General features: G+C 44.1%; 1 protein-coding gene across 2 annotated transcripts in view; it reads left to right on the top strand.

The window, feature by feature from the left end:
• MACROH2A2 (macroH2A.2 histone) overlaps nucleotides 1-20,381 on the top strand; it is a 52,913-nt gene that overhangs the window by 6,126 nt on the left and 26,406 nt on the right. For both annotated transcript variants that reach the window (XM_086381582.1, XM_086381581.1), the window contains exon 2: nucleotides 14,864-15,095. In XM_086381582.1, coding sequence (XP_086237708.1) covers nucleotides 14,924-15,095 — 172 coding nt within the window. In that variant the 5' untranslated portion in view covers nucleotides 14,864-14,923. The remainder of the gene's footprint in view (nucleotides 1-14,863; nucleotides 15,096-20,381) is intronic.

The raw sequence follows: 20,381 nt of genomic DNA, 5'->3' as shown, positions 1-20,381 counted from the left end.
ATATGATTTAATTCTACCTGATTATTCCATTTCTAGGAATAAAGTAACAGATGGGGGTGGGGGGTCAGAAGAAGTGACATTTTAAGCATCTTCCTAGAGTAGCAGCAACTTTTAGGTCAGAAAGGACCTCAGAGGTCCGCTAGCACCATGGTTCTCCAGTGGAGTACCACAGGCCCAGAGTTCCTTGGAGGCCCAAGACAATAAAGAGTGGGGACCAAGCCGCCAAGCTTCCCAGGCCTTCCCCATTTCAATCTGCATAACTCCCCCTCTTTCTGTGTGTTATATATATTCTGAAAGGTTTTTCGTTTGAGTGAAAGAGAGGTTCTGAAAAATCAACTGATTTGCCTGAGGGCCACAGCTGGTTGATGCAGACCTGGAATCCTTCCATAGCCCCGCCACAACACACACTGAGGTCTAGCTTGTTCCGCCCGCAGATGGAATGGCACCGTATGGCTGGCAATCTCCTTACTGTTGCAGATGATACAACCTGCCAGGGCCCCAGACTATGGGGGACACTCACCACTTTGACCAGGGAGCAACACTCCCTGTCACCAACATAGAACCGAAGCAACAGTCCCCCAGCCACTGTTGCCCACAAGGTAACCACTGCCTGAGGACTGACCATAAGGAACACAAGGTGGGGAGAGGCAGGCAGGGGGAGGGGTGGAGGAGGAGGGGCTCCAGGACAGCTGCCTCTGCTCAGCATGCAGTCTGTTGTAGCTGTGAGAGCCCGCAAGTGGCGCCACCTGTATCCTCAGTGGCCCAGCAGTATTGGATGTCTCTGGAAGCCCCTGGTGGGTCAGGCAGCACAAGGGGCTGCAGCCCACTCACTGACGGACTGGTCCACTTACCCACCACCAAAGGAGGCTACATCCCCTTCCCTCCCACTGAGCAGCTCATCTGGGTTCAAAGCTAGTCCCCTGCAAGGACAGGTCACTGTAATAACAAAACACCTCTCTGTTAATCTGAAACTACTCGATTTTAAGGAAACAGAGTAGCATGCCCACTGTTCTGATTTGTTAATTCTCAAAAGAGCAAAAAGACAAAACCAGGCTGGACCCAGTGAAGGGCTTTCTTTTATTATGTTTTCTGTGAATAAATAGATTCAGGAAGGCAAACTGGTTCATTTTCTTCTGGGATGTGTTACTAACTCAGAATCAAAGAGAATTCAAAGTATTTTTATTCATTCATGTATACTCATTTCTCATCTAATTAATACCATAGGTGGCCAAATGTATTTATGTTAGAAAGAAACAGAAGGCTAATAACAAAGAAGAAAGGAAAAAAAAAATCCTTAACCCTGGTTCAATGAAGACAAAATGTTTTAAGAGTCACCAGAGATAATTGAGGAATATAAAATTTCTTATCCAGAGATTGTATAAGACTCGGGGCTTCCTGGTGGTCCAGTGGTTAAAACTTTGCCTTCCAATGCAGGGGGTGCAGGTTCCATCCCTGGTTAAGGAGCTAGGATCCCACATGCCTCATGACCAAAAAACCAGAAACAATGTTGTAACAGATTTTTACTTTAAAAATGGTCCACATCAGAAAAAAAATCTTAAAAAAAAAAGTCACCATGTACTACAGTAGCAGCAGATAACCTAAGTCCACTCCACATCGGCTCCATCCCACGCTCTGCTCTCCATCCCTTCTAAAATGTCTCAGACAGCCGCATATCTTCTGCCTCTGAATTAGAAAGAATGTGCTGGCAGTTGATTTTCCCGCCAGATTATTCCAGGACATGACTTGAAATGCTTTTTGAAACAGGACTGATTTGTAATCCGATAGTATAATTTAAATAAATTGGGTTAATGCTTGGTTCTAACGTTCGTGGTTGGTTAATTTAGTTAATTTGATCCGTGTCATCCTGATGAAATTGCATTTGATATAGCTCTTTACATTATAAATTGTTAATGCGCTTTAACATATATGACGATAAAATTATTGACTCTTCTCATTCACTTAGAGGTGGCCTTGGAAGAAAATGGTTTGGAAAGTATTACTTGTGCAATAATGATTTGCCCTTGGAGTTCATAAATGGAAGTGTAATAGAGCAAGTGATTTAGCTAGCTCTACTGAAAATGGTTTTTACAGCTACAAAATAATACTAATAAACTACTATTATTTTAATACAGTACTTATGGTAACACACTGAAATATGTTAGAATTTTATCAGGTATGAGACTGGAATTTTTTTTTCCTACCCTTTAAAAACATATTTCTACATACAGTTAATGTATTTACATTGAATTCCCTTATGTCCTACCTAATTTTATTTCATCACATTTTATTCTCCCAAAGGATAGTTTTGAAATGACAAAGTAAAGATGCTTATTGCAGGATCTGCTTTGTTTTTTCATAAATATTTACAATAGAAAATATTCTGAAGCACAGTACGACAGATTAGGGAAATATCATGGGAACTGAAGATGAATAAATTGAATAAATTTCAGCAATTTTAAAACGAATCCATTAGGGGATGACACTATGAATTTCATGATTATAAATGTTACAGAAGTTTGTTTTTAAATTTATTTCTATCATTCAAAAGAGAGAAGACCTCTTAGTTCTAGATTTAAAATAATGTATGTATAAAAGCATTTTGATTTATATACTTCTGAAGGGAATGACCTCAAAAGAGTATTTAAAATAAACTATCTTGATAGTCTAGATCCTTCGTCAAGGTGGCTCATCAGCCCAATCAAACTACACCTGTGACACACTGGCCTGTAATCATTGCTGCCAATCTCAAATGCAGAGTGCTGTCTTTTTTTAAAAGACGGTTTGCTGAAGCTCAGAGGCAGAAAAAGTGGTCATTTAAATCAGAATTGCTGGCGGCTGCTAACAGGCCATCTTGCCAGTTGGATACTTTGTCTTGTTCCTCATCAGCTTGTATATAATAAAAACTTCAAGAAGTTGGGGCATGAAACTTAGTTTACTCTCGATCAGCTATTTATGCTTGAGAAAGAACTTATTTAAATTAAAGAAAGATACTGGTCTAAAAAGAGCTTCCCTGGGAGCTCAACTGGTAAAGAATCCCCCTGCAGTGCGGGAGACCTGAATTCGATCCCTGGGTTGGGAAGATCCCCTGAAGGAGGGCATGGCAACCCACTCCAGTATTCTTGCCTGGAGAATCCTCATGGACAGAGGGTTGCAAAGAGTCGGACACAACTGAGTGAATAAGCACACAGCACACACATTGTTCTAAAGAAACCAGATTATTTTATCTTTTCATGAAGGTAGTCAGTGTATTAAGTAAAGTTTGCTGTTTCTCACCAAGAGCAATTCATTCAATAAGGGCAAATGCTTGCTTAGGATGTTTTCTTTCCTTCCACTCCTCCCATCTGGGATTACAGTATAGTTTTAAATATTGTTTATAGGAATTCCATATGCTACAATTATGCAAATACAGACACACTGAATCTAATTCTACTAGTGAGTCTTATACAATCTTTCTTTTTGATGTGGACAGTTTTTAAAATCTTTACTGAATTTACTGGCCTTCCCAGGTGGCCCTACTGATAAAGAACCTGCCTTCCTGTGTGGGAGACATAAGAGACACGGATTCAATCCCTGGGTTGGGAAGATCCCCTGGAGGAGGGCATGGCAACCCACTCCAGTATTTTTGCCTGGAGCATCCCATGGACAGAGGAGCCTGGTGGACTACAATCCATGGGGTCAAAACAGTCGAATGTGACTGAAGTGACTTAGCACGCTGAAGTTATTACAGTATTGCTTCTGTTTTATGTTTTGAGGTTTTGGCCGAGAGGCATGTGGGATCTGAGCTCCCTGACCAGGGATCAAACCCAAGCTCCTTGCGACAGAAAATAAAGTCTTAACCACTGGACTGCTAGGGAAGTCTGAGTCTCCTACAATGTCTTGATAAGAAATTTTATATTCCTCAGTTGTCTCAGGACCAGTTAGTTTCCACTGACTCACCTGGTGATGAAAGTAAATCTGAATTTTTCAATATGCCATTCTTAATCACAAAACTCTTGAGCTTTTTCTCTTTACTGGTATACTCATATCTAGGCTAATTCCCAAGTGATGTTTGTTAAGATGTTAAATTAAAATGACACTTTTGATTTCCAGTCCTAAGTGATGGACTCTGAGCACCTGAGCTTTCCTAGAGCACATGAGCTTTTACTCTGGAGCCCACAAAAATAATGGTAAAAGATGTACAAAGAAAATAAGCCCTTCGCAACCAAGCAGTGGGGGCTGGTGATGGTAATCCGCAAATGGGAGGGAGATTTCAGCAAATTTTTTTCTGTGACTGAAAGCACATAGAAATGTAGATGGCATCACAGAAAGAGCCACAGCTAAGAATAAAAAGAGGAGGGAGCTGCCTTGAAGTTGGGCAGGATGGAAAATGGAAAGTCATTGAAGGTCTGTCTCCAGAACAGCTAGGTGAATGTGTCTCTCTCCCTCCCCTACTCCGAGTAGGGCTTCTGTCAACCTGGCATTTATCCTCCAAACTGACGATCTGAGGTTTCTTCTCTAAAGAAACTGAACAACTGCAGAGCAGATCTAGAATCTGGAGGATGGGTATGGCTCCACCAAGTAAAACTCTCATTCTGGCATTTGAGGGCTCTCAGTTCCTAACCAGGCATCCTAAGATGATGCCTGCTAGTTGGCATGCCCCATGCATGTACCCTGAGGTCCCAAACAGGAACAGTGCCTGCCAAACAATAGCTGTGGAAAGCTTTTCTGTCTGCCTGTAGTAAGCAACCATGTCTTTCGTTCTTAAATATGAATGCATGCCCAAAGATCACCAGACATGATAGGAAAGCCAACATGAAAAAGAAAGATGAAATAAATGGGACGACTGAGTCGAAAACCTCAGATGACACCACCCTTATGGTAGAAAGTGAAGAAGAACTAAAGAGTCTCTTGATGAAAGTGAAAGAGGAGAGTGAAAAAGTTGGCTTAAAGCTCAACATTCAGAAAACGAAGATCATGGCATCCAGCCCCATCACTTCATAGCAAATAGATGGGGAAACATGGAAACAGTGTCAGACTTTATTTCGGGGGCTCCAAAATCACTGCAGATGGTGATTGCAGCCATGAAATTAAAAGACGCTTACTCCTTGGAAGGAAAGTTATGACCAACCTAGACAGCATATTAAAAAGTAGAGACATTACTTTGCCAACAAAGTCCATCTAGTCAAGGCGATGGTTTTTCCAGTGGTCATGTATGGATGTGAGAGTTGGACTGTGAAGAAGGCTGAGCGCCGAAGAATTGATGCTTTTGAACTGTGATGTTGGAGAAGACTCTTGAGAGTCCCTTGGACTGCAAGGAGATCCAACCAGTCCATCATAAAGGAGATCAGTCCTGAATATTCTTGGAAGGACTGATGCTGAAGCTGAAGCTTCAATACTTTGGCCACCTGATGCGAAGAGCTGACCCGTTTGAAAAGACCGTGATGCTGGGAAAGATTGAAGGCAGGAGAAGGGGACGACAGAGGATGAGATGGTTGGATGGCATCACCGACTCAATGGACATGAGTTTGGGTAAACTCCAGGAGTTGGTGATGTACAGGAAAGCCTGACGTGCACAGTCTATAGGGTTGCAAAGAATCGGACAGAACTGAGCGACTGAACTGAACTGAGTCTAAATTATTAAATAATTTAGAGAAAGAAGATGATGTAAACACACCCCAGCTAGTTTCAGGGAGATTGGAAGACATGGTGCATTCATAAAAAAAAACAAGATGCTATGAAAAAGGAACAATCAAAGAACAAAAAAGAATGCTCAGAAATTAGCAATATGATTACTAAAATTAAAAAGATGGGGACTAGCAGCCCAGTGGTTAGGACTCCACACTTCCTGCAGGGGACATGGGTTCGATTCCCTAGAGGGAACTAAGATCCTGCATGGGAAGAAAAGGAGTGAGGAGAGAAATTTAAAAGCCTGAGAATCAGAAGGAAAAGGTTGAGACTTGGGGGAGCAATCTGGGAGATCCAAGTCCTGGTTTACAGACATCTGATTAAGAGACAGGTAAAGGGAGAAGTGGGAGAAATAAAAGAGATGGGGGAAATAATCAAATACATAACAGGAAAAAATTCCAGGAGTTCTGAAAAATTTTAAGATTGAACAGGCTTATCATCAAGTGCTGACACCTAGACACATCCTTGTAAAGTTTTAGAACATGCAGAGAAAATTTAAAAGCTTGGGGGATTGGGGTCTACCAAACTTCTCTGTAAAACTGAATGCCAAAAATGATGGCTCAATGGCTTCAAAACATTGAAGCAAAATGACTTTGATGCTAGAAACTCCACCAAATAATAATCCAAAGATCATTCAATAAGGACAATTTCATTTGTGTAAGAAAAAGTTTACCTCTCAGCACTGTCCCTGAAGAGCAACATGAGGCAGGTAAAAGGAAAACAAGGGAGAACGCCAATAAGGAGGAAGTCATGGCATCCAGGATGAGCTGGGAAGACAGCCCCAGGATGACCACTCCACCCTGGAGCCCAGGGCAGAGGGCTCCAGGAACAATGTCTCTGGGGAAAAAGTGCCCCCTGCAAACAACCATGTGACCTAGAAGCTGGGTGATGCCCCAACCAGGGATCAAACCCAAACCCCCTGCAGTGAAGGCTTCCCCAAGGGCTCAGCAGTAAAGAATCCATCTGCAATGCAGGGGACGCAGGTTTGATCCCTGGGTCAGGACGATCCCCTGGAGGAGGAAATGGCAACCCACTCCAGTATTCTTGCCTGGAAAATCCCATGGACAGAGGAGCTTGGTGGGCAACAGCCCGTAGGATCACAAAGAGTCAGACACGACTGAGCATGAGAGCACTAGTCAATCTCAGTGAAAGCCCGGAGTCCTAACCACTAGGCCACCAGGGAACTCCCAAGGCACATTTCTCTTCTGTCAACAAGAGCAAAGATAAGTACAGTCAACCCTCATTGTTCATGGATTCCATATATGCTAACTTGCCCACTCACTGAAATTTATTGGTAAGCCAAAAATCAATACTTGTGGCACTTTCGCAGTCATTCAAAGACATGCACAGAGCAGGAAAAGCTGACCCATCCACTGCACACCTTCCCAGCTGAGAAGGGGAAGGCCACACTCTGCCTTCTTGTTTCATCTTCCGCCTTGTACGTGAGTCTTCATCGTGGTCTATTTAGTGCCATGTTTTTCAGTTTTGTGCTTTCTGTTAGTAACCTCACTGTTCAAAATGACCCCCAAGCGTAGTCTTCAAGTGATGTCTAGTGTTCCTAAGGGCATGGAGGCTGAGATATGCCTTATGTAGAAAATATGTGTGTTAGATAAGCTCTGTTCAAGCAAGAGTTATTGATGCTGGCCGTGAGTTCAGTGTTAGTGAATCAACAATTCATATTACATAAGGTGTCTTTGAACAGAAACATACATCAGACAAGGCTGTGTATTGATCCGTTGATGAAAATGTTGTGATCAGAGGCTCACAGCAACCCAACCCTGTTTCCCCAGAACAGTTGTTCGCCACTCACTAATGCAGTGTCCTGCCTACTTTATAGAACACATTATAGCACATGGAACTCTGCTCAATGTTATGTGGCAGCCTGGATGGGAGGGGAGTTTGGGGGAGGATGGGTACATGTGTATGTATGACTGAGTCCCTTTGCTATCCACCTGAAATAATCAACATTGTTAACTGGCTATACTCAATATAAAATAAAGTTTTGGTTTTTTTTAAAAAAAAGAACTACTGCACAAGGATATATATATATCAAGGATCAACTGTAATTACACAAATACCTCATTTTATTGTGCTTTGCAAATATTGCAGTTTTTTACAAATTGAAATTTTGTGGCGACCCTGCCTTGAACAAGTCTACCGGAGCCGTACTTAGTGTGCCTCTGTCACATTGTGGTAATTCTCACAGTATTTCCAACGTTTTCGTGATTATTATTTTTGTTACAGTGATTTGTGATCAATGACCTTGGATGTTTCTGTTGTAGCTGTTTTTGGCATCTTTTTAGCAGTAAATTATTTTTTAATTAAGGTATGTACATATTTTTAAACATACTGCTGGTGCTGTGTGCTTGGTCGCTCTGTTGGGTCCGACTCTTTGTGACCCTGTGGACTGTAGCCCGCCAGGCTCCTCTGTCCATGGGGATTCTCCAGGCAAGAATACTGGAGTGGGTTGTCATGCCTTCCTCCAGGGGATCTTCCCAACCCAGGGATCAAACCCAGGTCTCCCACATTGCAGGCAGATGATTTTTTACTGTCTGAGCCAACAGGGAAGCCCAAGACATACTGCTATTGCATGCTTAATAGACCACAGTGACGTGAAAACATAACTTTTTTATGTGCTGGGAAGCCAAAAAATTCGTGTGGCTCACTTTCTGGGGTTATTCTGGAGCTACACCTACAATATCTCTGAGGTATGCCCGTAGTAACTTGGGTGTGTGTGTGGAGTGTCCTAGCGTTGAACCACAGAGAAGGAAGTGTGATGCCAGCATCCCACTCAGGTCTGATGGGAACGATGTTTACAAAGCCTTCATGTAAATGCTATTCATTGGCATTTATTTTTAAAATTTCACCTAGGCACATGTTGTAATTCGGGATAGTGGAAAATACAGAAGAGAGAGGTGGAAATAGGGAAGTAAAGTCAGGAGGTGAGGGCCAAGGAAAGATTGGGGCCCGCACATCCTCATTTTACATGGCGAAGGCTCAGGAATCAGTATCTAAAGTTGTGTGTGTGAAAGTTGCTCAGTCGTGTTCAACTCTTTGCGACCCCATGGACTATACAGTCCATGGAATTCTCCAGGCCAGAATACTGGAGTGGGTAGCCTTTCCCTTCCCCAGGGGATCTTTCAACCCAGGGATCAAACCCAGGTCTCCCACATTTCAGGCGGATTCTTTACCAGCTGAGCCACAAGGGAAGCCCAGCAATACTGGAGTGGGTACCCTAACCCTTCTCCAGCAGATCTTCCAACACAGGAATCGAACTGGAGTCTCCTGCGTTGCAGCCGTTCCTTTACCAACTGAGCTGTCAGGGAAGCCCTAAAGTTGATGGAGTCAGTGATGGGGATTGAAACATATTATTTAAAGTTTTCAATGCAATCAGTGGTGGAAATAAAATGATAAACTTCTTTACCTTTTCACTTTATTTTACTGTTGTGTGCAAGTATTAAATTTAAAGATAAATTCAAAAATTTTAAATAACTCATGTAACTTTCTTGTTTTCCCTGCTTTAGGGAGACCCTGAGCAAGTCCTAATTATATGTTTCAGCTTATATAAGCTCACAGAGAATTTAGGGTCTCGGCCATTTTTTTTTTCACAGAACCCAGAAGAAAAGCCTTCCATTCCATTTATTAAGTGGTTCGGTCTCAACAACTTAATAAGTATTTCTGTCCTAAAAATTTAGTAGCCATTTGAAAAAATAATAACACATGAACTAGGAGAACAATTGCATCCCATTCTTAGATAACCAGGGATAAGTTAGAAAGAGGGAGTGTACACCTATTGGACACTACATGATTTCTCCCACCTTGGAATCAGATTGAACACCCCGTTCTCATTCACATTCATTTTCACCCCGCACTTGCTTTTAATCACAACAGCCAGTAACTCAGCTTTGCAAAGATACGGAATCACCGAAAGGAAGATAGTACAATCTACCCTGAACCACCGGTGGAACCACAATAAGCTGGTGGTTGTGGAGGCAACCAGAGGTTGACTATCACCAAAGTCCACTTGAAAGCTTAAACATTCGCTGTTTTGTCCCACGGTCCCTCGGCACACAGTTTGGGAACCATGGCTCTAGCATCTTTAAAACTTCATTATGTTCTGTCATGCAACTTCATTGGAAAATATTTGAGGACAAAGGCCACGTATATTTTACAGCTATCTAATGTGGTTTCTTGTTCAATAATAAGTGCTCCATAAATACTTTCATTGAATCTATGATCTCATAGATTGTAAGATGCATACTGATTTCTAGAGATTAAAAAAAATTTTGAGTGCATCATAAAATCAATGAAATACAATAGTTATTTAAATAGGCTGGTGTGATTTTTATTGCCCATGTCTGAGTCAGTGCTGCAATTTAATATTTACCCTTGTGATACCTGTAAAATGAAAAGTGATTTCAGGCAACAATACTGGAGTGGGCTGCCATTTCCTTCTCCAGGGGATCTTCCCAACCCAGGGATCAAACCCAGGTCTCCCGCGTTGTAGACAGATGCTTTTTACTGTCTGAGCCACCAGGGAAGTCCCTGGTGATACCTGTAAAGTCTAACCCATGTTCTTATGGACTTAAAACCCAAGCATAAAAATAAATCCTAAAACAACAGAGTCTGATGTGCCCTCTTCCCCAGCACATACAAAACCAGTGGTGTTCTCCCAACCGCTGTGCTCCCAGAGGTGAAAGCCAGGGAGCAGGCAACACTCATTTTCCCTGCCTCTTCCCTGAGTTTTATTTTCCTGCCCTCCCTCAACTTAACATGCTTACAGCTCTTCTGTCCCCTTTGCAAGTCGTTATGAGACTTTATGCAGTAGTCCTACCTTAGTCTTCAGATGTGCAAGGACAGGTATGATGCGGACCTGGCTTGTACCTGGTCTGCTTTCCCATTCCTCTCATCCCCCCACTGGAAGAGCTTCATCCAGCCATCTTCCTTCTTCAGTCCTATAAACAAACATCACACTATGGTCCTTAAGCTCTGCCTAATTAGAACAGAACTTGTTTTCGAGAAGGTAAGTAAATGTAAACATTTAATTATTAGTCTAGTGAAACAAGTTTCACATTGCCCAGTTCTTTTCTCTTTCCAGGAGTGCCCCTCCACAGAGATTCATATTCACAAGAGTAGGGAAACCCGCATTCAAGTCTTTTAACTCCTGTATTACCAAGCCTGCATAGAGTCAGGGGTGGTCTGGAAAAGAAGAAAGTTAAAGGTTATCTTTTCTCACCACTTCAGGCAGAGTCCAGCACAGGCTGGGGGGCAAAGCGGGATTTGGCAAGTAGGGTCTTCTCTCAAGTGGGCCAAGGAGGTTCTACCCTTCCTTCCATCTATGGGTCCCGGCAGGTGTGATCTATTAGCTCCCATGAGCCTGCTGTCTGCTTCCCCGAAGGATTCCTGGACGTGGTCTGATTCTTTCACTGTGCAGGGGCCTCCCAGCCCTCGAGGCCAGGAGTTAGGCTGCTTAAACTCAGCACAATGTCTGCACATGCCACCGGAGGGAGACCCCTTCCAGGGCCCGAGAGTGGGCTTTCGTCTAACCCTTGGAAATGAATTGTCCAAGGAGACACAGCTACTGACAAAACAAGACTATAGACAAGGGGGTGGAGAGCAGCAGGGTAAGGGAACCCAGGAGAACTGCTCTGCACTTGGCTCACTGTCTCGGGTTTTGGTGGTGATGGGGTTAGGTTTTGGGTTGACTCTGGCCAGTCATCTTGCCTGTGCCCATACTTGGTCTGACTCAGGGTTCTTCCTAGTGGCACGGGCATCTCTCAGCCAAGATAGGTTCCAGCGTGCGGGTTTCCGGGAGGTTGGCAGAATATATCACTCTCCTGATCAGGACCTCCTGTAGTGAGACTTGTAGTTCATGCAAATGATTATTATTGTGCCTGGCCACGGCAACTGGTTTTGGTCACTCATTTCCTATCAAAAAGACAGGTCTGCAGACACAAAGACTGTCCAGTCCTACTAAAGAACATGCAACGGTCAGCCTCACATTTAGACTTCAAATAGCACTGCATCCCTAACTCTAAGGCCCTTTTGTTGTTTAGTCGCCAAGTCGTGTCCTGTTTTGCGACCCCATGGACTGTAGCCACCAGGCTTCTCTGTCTGTGAGGTTCCTCAGGCAAGAATACTGGAGTGGGTTGCCATGTCTGGAAACCAAAGGAAGAAATTCTCGATACAAAATGCAGTGTTTGGGATGATCCCTACATTTTATAGTGTTCAGCTCGTACGTTATTTTGTTTGATCTAACCCTTTTTCTCCTTTCTTGGCTATTTTATCTTCATGAATGTGTTAGGCATCAATTCCCTAAAGTCCCCTATTTCTCTTCTACCGCCAGTCCTCATTACCAACTTGTAGGGCAATTTGTGACTCCACTTGGCTGATTCTGGGAGAGCCCCTGGGTGGCTTTATTATGCACACCTAGTCATTCTTTGTCTGTTTGCATCTGAGAAAATGTCCTGGGCATGGGGGGATGAAGGGGTCCTGCCCTCGTGGCATTTGTGCTCCGTGGGTTTTGCTCTCTGTCAGAGAGATTATGACTATCAGCACGTTGTACTGTAGCCATAGAGTATATCCTCCTGTGATGGGCTTCTCAGGTGGTTTCCTTGACAACCACACCTACTAATCCTCCCCCTCCCCCAACTTACGGTAACTGGAAAAAGCACATAATTGGTTTAGTGGAGTTACCAACACTAACACATCTTTATGCACCTGCACAGGGTTTTAACTCCAGAACTCATTTCTTAAAGAGACTACGCTTCTTTTTGTTTGCAGCAAATGCACAGAAATGTGGAAGTTCTAAAAACATTGATCCTGTCTTATCCTTGTGCCTTACTGGGAAAGAGATAAAGTTCTTAGGCTATTTGCTCATCTTTCTCGTACTTAACTTTGATGAATACCTACATCTCTCGGTGGCAAAATGACATAAAATAGGAGTGCAGTAAGTACATAAGAACAACATAACATTCTTACATAAGAATGTATGTAATGTATGTAGTAAAAATGCCTCTAACTTACATCATTTACCTCTGAGATAAGAGGGTGCTGAGCATGGGTTTTGTTGCTAATTCCATAGTTTTTATATAAAAATCCTCAGTCATACAGAGTAATCAGATACTTTAGAAAATTGAACTCCATGTTCAGTCTTCCATCTGGATTAAATAAATCCCAGTTCTGTATCTTTCATATTAGTCATGAGTTAATCTAGCACTTTCTTCTGTCATTTTTTTTTTACTTTCATTGACATCTTGGCTGTTGGCAAACTGACCGAGCCAAAACTTGTGTTGCCTCGACAGGTAGAACCAATTTTATTTTTGACCTTCTCATTTTCCATCCACAAAGAAAATGGCCACTGAAAATAATGTTGCCCTTGGGCCAGAGAGGTTTGATTCCCTAACATTTTTCCTAGAAAACTTTTGTTTCCTTTTCTTTGGTCCTTCTTGTTTGTAATTTGCTTTTATTTATTCTAGCCTATATTCCTTTTTTTTGGTTATAATACTCTCTCCACCAACAGGTTAAGCTCTATTACAATTCTCTGAATTAGTTTTAGCCTTACAAAGGCTTCTTCAGAAGTATATAATTATTTTTCATCTTTGCACTAAAGATAGCTTCCTGAAATGACAATGAATCATATACGTATCTCTCCATGCATTGTACTGAAGTCACCTCTTTGTGCTGATTCTGAAGCTCCTCCCCCAAATCACCCTGGGTTCCCCATTCCAAAGAGCAAGAGTCTGAGTTGCACTGTGGTTTTTCATTTGCTTGTTACTCTGCATTAGCATATTCAATAAAACTGCCTCTTCTGGCATATTTCTGTTTGCAAGGATGCTACATTACTAGAGAATTTAGAGAAGTGTTTCTGTCTAAAAGGTACACATCAGCTCTGAGTTGTGGGTCAAAGCTAACCATTACGATAGGCATGGCCATATTAACTTTGTACTATTTATTAACAAGAGGCAGAAGCAAATCAGGGCAAAGAGGAACCATATTGGTTTGCTTGTTGCTGCTGTTACAAGTTATCCCCCAAATTTAGTGGCTTTGAACAATACAAATTTATTCTCTACAGTTCTAGAAGTCAGAAGTCCAAAATCATTTTGTTTCTTAAACTGAATTAATTTTATTATTTCTTTGCCTACGCTGGGGCTTCATTGCTGCACATGGCTTTCTCTAGTTGCCGTGAGCAGGGGCTACTCTGTAGTTTGAGTGAGCGGGCTTCTCGTTGCGGTGGCCTCTCAGGTTTTGAAGTGCTAGTCCTAGGCTCGTGGGCTCAGCAGTTGTGGCGCATGGGCTTAGTTGCTCCTCTGCATGTGGGATCTTCCCAGACCAGGGAGCAAACCTGTGGCCCCTGCATTGACAGGCGGGTTCTTATCCAGTGGACCACCAGGGGAGTCCCAAGATCATTTCAAGTGGGCTAAAATGAAGATGTCAGCAGGGCTGGTTCCTTTGGGATGCTCTGAGGGGAGAATCCATTTCCTGGTGTCAGCCTGTCTCTCCTCTCATCTCCTTCCCTTCTTAGAAAGACCCTTGCAATTACATTAGACCCACCCAGATAATCCAGGATCACCTCTCCCACTTAATCACATCTCCAAAGTGTCTTTGGCCACATGAGTGAGTGATAGTCGCTCAGTTGTGTCCAGCTCTTTGCAACCCCATGGACTGTAACCCGCTAGGCTCCTCCATCCATGGGATTCTCCAGGCAAGAATACTGGAGTGGGTTGCCATTTCCTTCTCCAGGGGATCTTCCTGACCCAGGGATAGAACACGTGTCTCCTACATTGCAGGCAGATTCTTTACCATCTAAACCACCAGGGAAGCCTACTTATAAAAAGACATTTCTGAGTATAAAGACAGGTCAACTTAAAAAGTATCAGCAGATACATGCTTGAGTAGCCAATTCACAGGTTCTGGAGATCATGAAGTGGATTTCGTTGGAGACTGACCACCCGGTATCCCTCTCCTGAGTTTCTGTGGCCTCTCCTACGGAGGCTGGGCTGGCTGGGTGGGATGGGGAGTTGTTTGTGGGTGGGCGTGCTGACACCCAGCTCCCCATCTGCAGCACCCTGCAGTGGCAGCCAGGTCTCAGCTACCTCCCCGGGGCTATCAGGTGGGTTGCAGGTGCCCTGGGGCTGCACCACAGTTCTCAAGCCATCAGTCAGTCACCCTTCCTCACCCTGCCATCTTTCCTTTCCAGCATTGAGTCAGTGCCCGGAGGCCACCGTGTAAAGCAAGCTGCGAGGGAAACTAAGGCAAAATGTCGGGCCGGAGCGGGAAGAAGAAAATGTCCAAGCTGTCGCGTTCAGCCAGGGCCGGGGTCATCTTCCCGGTGGGCAGGCTGATGCGGTACCTGAAGAAAGGGACGTTCAAGTACCGGATCAGCGTGGGTGCTCCCGTCTACATGGCCGCAGTCATCGAGTACCTGGCAGGTAATGTGAACACGCAGGTCAGGTAACCCTCCCAGGTAACCCTCCCCCCCTCCCTCCCTCCCAGCCCCTGCCAGGCTGGACAGGGGAGCCTTGATTCGCCCTATGGCTGTCTCAGGGTCGCTGTGGGGGGTATTGGGGTTTCGGGTTGCCTGATTGACTAAAACTGACTCCTGCAGGCTTTAGGGAAGAGGACAGAGGATCAACATGAAGGGAAGATAAACAAAGGGACTTTCTAGACCACCCCAAGAGAGGTGTGTTGCTGTATACAAATGTAATATGTAAATTTCTAGGCTCCCGCAGAAGACAAACTACAGGGAAGATAGGGGCTTGCTATTCATTTTGCAGGAGAGTTTTTCACTTTTACTTCAGGGTCCTCACTTCAGTACTCCTGCTGTACTAAACTCAATGTCCATAAATAACGGACTCAACGTCCATAAGTAATGTTGACTCCGGCACTGAAAGCATCTTCAGTTGGTCGTATAAAGCCAACAGTATTTTAATTTTACTCTCCATTACAGAGGTGGTCCTCTGTCTACAGATATATTGGAAATAGTTTCCCATGTTGGTTGCTAAACTTTCTTTTTTTTTTTTAACTGAAAGATGACATTTTTGTTGTCTGTGGTCTCTATCTATTTGAGGACTTTATATTTAGCCTTTTTGTTGTGGCTCTCTTATGTCTTAAACAGAAACCAAACTTCACAGTATCAAAGCATATATACATATATAAAATCTATAAGTATAAAAATACATATGAAGAAATGTGATTAGTTCCTTGAGAGGTCATTTTAGCCATCAGCAACAATATCCCTGACTTTGTCCAAGGTTAACAAATTCTCCAGATACCAGGGTTAAATCCTAGTTAAGTCCATGGGGGTAACAGAACAAACCTCCCCAAACTGTCTACCCGGGAAGCCGAGCTCCCTGGAGTGGCAACATGACCCAGCTTCTGTCACCAGGTCCCTCTTTCCCTCCTGCTTCTTCAAGAGCAACCTCTTCCTTCTCTTTATCTACTCAGTCCTGTTCTGCCCCAACACTCACCAAGCAACACTTACTGGCAGGAGGTTTGCTGTGATCCACCCGTGGAAACCTCCTCCCCCTGGAGCTTCCATCAGGCAGACCTTGGCATCTTGAGTCTTTATCTTCTCATAAAATGAAACGCTGATTCCTGAGCTAGAAGTTTTTTGGGAGGATCCTTTAGGAGGTTGGAGAGAAGGGCAGGAGGGATCTGAAAGGCAAATCAATCAAGTGTGATACAGCAGTGCTTTTCAAAGTGGGGGTCGCTCTGGGAATCTTGTGGACAAAGTCAGGGGTAAGGCCTGAGACTCTGCATTTCTAACACGCTACAATGATGCTGATGCTGCTGGTCCAGGGACCACTCAGAGGAGTGAGATTTTAGCCAGTCTTTCAGCAGCATGAATGTTTGTTTGAAATGCAGGTTCCTGGCTGCACAGCCTGCAACCCCCCAGGGTCATTCACTGGGTCTGGAGTGGGACCCAGGAATTTGATAGGAAAAAAATCTCCTGACTTGGAGGGAGAGGAGGGACTTTGAAAGTGGTGACAAAAGCTTTCAAACAACCTGTCAGGTCCGTATCACCCACTGATGCAGGAAGACCCTGAGTAACCCAGAGATGCCATAGCCTCCAAGCAGGAGCCAGGGTTCCCTGAGGTTCTTCAATCCAAGCCATGCATTTTCTACTTCAATACACTGCCCCATTACAATGTTTGTATAATCAAGATAATTAGTACTTCCTGTGACTCCTCTTAGCCAAAGCCTAAACTGTGCATAATAAAACAAAATTTGGCCTTTTCAATCACCAGAGACTCTCTTCTTTGGTTCACATGTGTTTGATGAGAAAGCTTATGTCTTCCTCTCCACTCATTCAACAAATATTGGCCAAGCCTCTACCTGTCAGTGCACACAGTAAGTCCTTAGTCTTTTTCCTGGTAATAGCATTGGGCTGTTTATATGATTTTTCATTTATTTTGGCTTACTTCCACGAGACCCCATAGCAATGCATATTATAGTCTGAATGTCACACTCTGGACTTTGAGACAGCACATCCGTGAAGACTGATGGTGTCTCTCAAAGTAGAACATCACCCATTTTCTCATAGTCCTTCATTCACTCAACAGACATTTATTGAGCACCTACTATATGCCAGGTGTGGTTCTAGATGCTGAGGATACAGCAGAGACCAAGGCAGACAGGAGTCCCTGCCTTGGAGCAGAGAGCATTCTGGAGAGAGAAATGAGTCAACAAATGAGTGAAATGTGTGTGCTCTATCAGATGGTGATTCGTGCTCCGGGATGAATAAAGCAGGAAAGGAGTGAGGCTGTTCCAGGAAGCTGGGAGCTGAAGGGAGGCCCACTGAGGGGGCTGGCACCTGAAGGAGGCCAGGAAGGGGCATGTGGGGTGGGCCCTCGGGGCAGAGGGAAGCAGGTGCTAGGCGTGTCTGAGAAGCAGCAGTGGGGACGGGAGGCTGGGGCTGAGGGAGGGGCTTGAAATGTAAAGGAGGCCCGAGGGACGGTGGCTGGTCGGGGAAGAAGAACTTGTCATGAAGGGTTTGAGCAGAGGTGGAGCAATCTGAGCTTGCAGGCAGAGGGATACAAGGCCGAAGCAGGGAAAATGGAAGGAAGTTAGTTACTTGCAGAGATCCAGGTTAGAGATGCGAGGCTAGGGGGCTGCCGGTGAAGCTTCTGTGGAGGGATCAGAGTACTGGGGGGTTTCGAAGGCAGAGTCAACAGGATCTGCTGACAGGTTGGACATGAAGTGTGAGAGACAGGAGGAGGAGCACCCGGAAGGATGGTGTTTCCAATAACACTCCTTCCCAGGGCCAGCCTCCGGCTGTCCTGGGTCAAATGCAGAAGATGAAGCAGGTCTTCTGGCTTCTCTGTGTCCTTTCCATCCCTTCCTTTTGTGCTTTTTCCTCCTCTCCAAACTCAGGCTGGAGTTGAGAGCAGGGGTTTAGATGTCAGTTTAAATCTGGTTTCTCAATTTACCAGCTCTGTTACCTTGGACTAATTCCTTAACCTCTCTGATCTTTGGGTATTTTCAGAGCTAAGCTCATTTAACTCTATTAATGAGCCACAATGTATGTAAAATGTCTGGTGCATAGGATGCACTCAATAGATGCTTATCCTTCTCATTTCTGTTCTATGAAGAGCTGATGAAATCAATCAGGGTAAAGTGTAATGACTAATTCCATAAAGGTGATTTATTTGGGGGTTGTATTGCATTTTAATGAGACAAGGAGTTTAAGCCAAAGGAATGAATCATTACTGCAGGCCATTGGTGAATAAGTAAAAGGAGGATTCTGTTAGCTGTTGTTTTGTTTTGTTTGGGAGAGGGGCATGAATTGACTTTCTTTAGGGATGGGAATTGGAGAAGGCAATGGCACCCAACTCCAGTACTTTTGCCTGGAAGATCCCATGGACGGAGAAGCCTGGTAGGCTGCAGTCCATGGGGTCGCTGGAGTCTGACACGACTGAGCGACTTCACTTTCACTTTTCACTTTCATGCATTGGAGAAGGAAATGGCAACCCACTCCAGTGTTCTTGCCTGGAGAATCCTAGGGACGGGTAAGCCTGGTGGGCTGCCGTCTATGGGGTCGCACAGAGTCATACATGACTGAAGCGACTTAGCAGCAGCAAGGATGGGAATACCAGACCACCTGATCTGCCTCTTGAGAAATTTGTATGCAGGTCAGGAAGCAACAGTTAGAACTGGACATGGAACAACAGACTGGTCCAAATAGGAAAAGGAGTACGTCAAGGCTGTGTATTGTCACCCTGCTTATTTAACTTATATGCAGAGTACATCATGAGAAACGCTGGGCTGGAAGAAGCACAAGCTGGAATCAAGATTGCCGGGAGAAATATCAGTAACCTCAGATATGCAGATGACACCACCCTTATGGCAGAAAGTGAAGAGGAACTGAAAAGCCTTTTGATGAAAGTGAAAGTGGAGAGTGAAAAAGCTGGCTTAAAGCTCAACATTCAGAAAACGAAGATCATGGCATCCGGTCCCATCACTTCATGGGAAATAGATGGGGAAACATGGAAACAGTGTCAGACTTTATTTTTTGGGGCTCCAAAATCACTGCAGATGGTGACTGCAGCCATGAATTGAAAAGACGCTTACTCCTTGGAAGGAAAGTTATGACCAACCTAGATAGCATATTCAAAAGCAGAGACATTACTTTGCCAACAGAGGTTCATCTAGTCAAGGCTATGGTTTTTCCTGTGGTCATGTATGGATGTGAGAGTTGGACTGTGAAGAAGGCTGAGCACTGAATAATTGATGCTTTTGAACTGTGGTATTGGAGAAGACTCTTGAGAGTCCCTTGGACTGCAAGGAGATCCAACCAGTCCATTCTGAAGGAGATCAGCCCTGGGATTTCTTTGGAAGGAATGATGCTAAAGCTGAAACTCCAGTACTTTGGCCACCTCATGCAAAGAGTTGACTCATTGGAAAAGACTCTGATGCTGGGAGGGATTGGGGGCAGGAGGAGAAGGGGACGACAGAGGATGAGATGGTTGGATGACATCACTGACTCAATGGACGTGAGTCTGGGTGAACTCTGGGAGTTGGTGACGAACAGGGAGGCCTGGCGTGCTGTGATTCATGGGGCCACAAAGAGTCGGACACGACTGAGCGACTGAACTGAACTGAACTGAGGGAAAGGAGTTGAAAGTGTGAAAGTCTCCTGTCACCCTTGAAATGACCTTCAACATTCATGACAATATTGACTGAGTTTCTCCTTTGGATCAGGCCTTGAAAATACGAAGGAAGACAAACAGATGTGGTCCTGGGTTTACATTCTAGCAGGACCAACGAACATTAAACACAACAAAAAAGGGACTTCTCTCATGGTCCAGTGGTTAAGACTCTACACTCCCAATGCAGAGGGCTCGAGTTCAATTCCTAGTCAGGGAACTAGATCCCACATGCCTCAACTAAAGATCCCACATACTACAATTAAAACCTGGTGCAGCTAAAAAACAAAACCAAAAAACTACACAATAAGATGGCATGCCTTTGGGCAGGGAAGCTAGAGGAGCTTTGGGAAGCAGGGGGAGGCTGCCGAATATCAAGCAAGGGCCGTAAAGACCTAAATCAGGTTCTCAATCCTGGTTTTTTAACAAATTGATTGATTTAAAATCCTGATGCCTGGATCTTACTCCCAAAGATTCTGGGATAATCCTGGGCATCAGAATTTTTTTTAATTTCCCCAAAAGATTCTGATGGGCAGCCATGATGAGTAATTAGTAGGAGCTGGATAGACT

Source organism: Bos grunniens, chromosome 28 (assembly GCF_055505025.1).
Source record: "Bos grunniens cultivar Pamir isolate PY7600 chromosome 28, Bosgru_T2T1.0, whole genome shotgun sequence".
Taxonomy (NCBI): Eukaryota; Metazoa; Chordata; class Mammalia; order Artiodactyla; family Bovidae; genus Bos; species Bos grunniens.
This window is presented reverse-complemented; position numbering and strand designations above follow the sequence as displayed.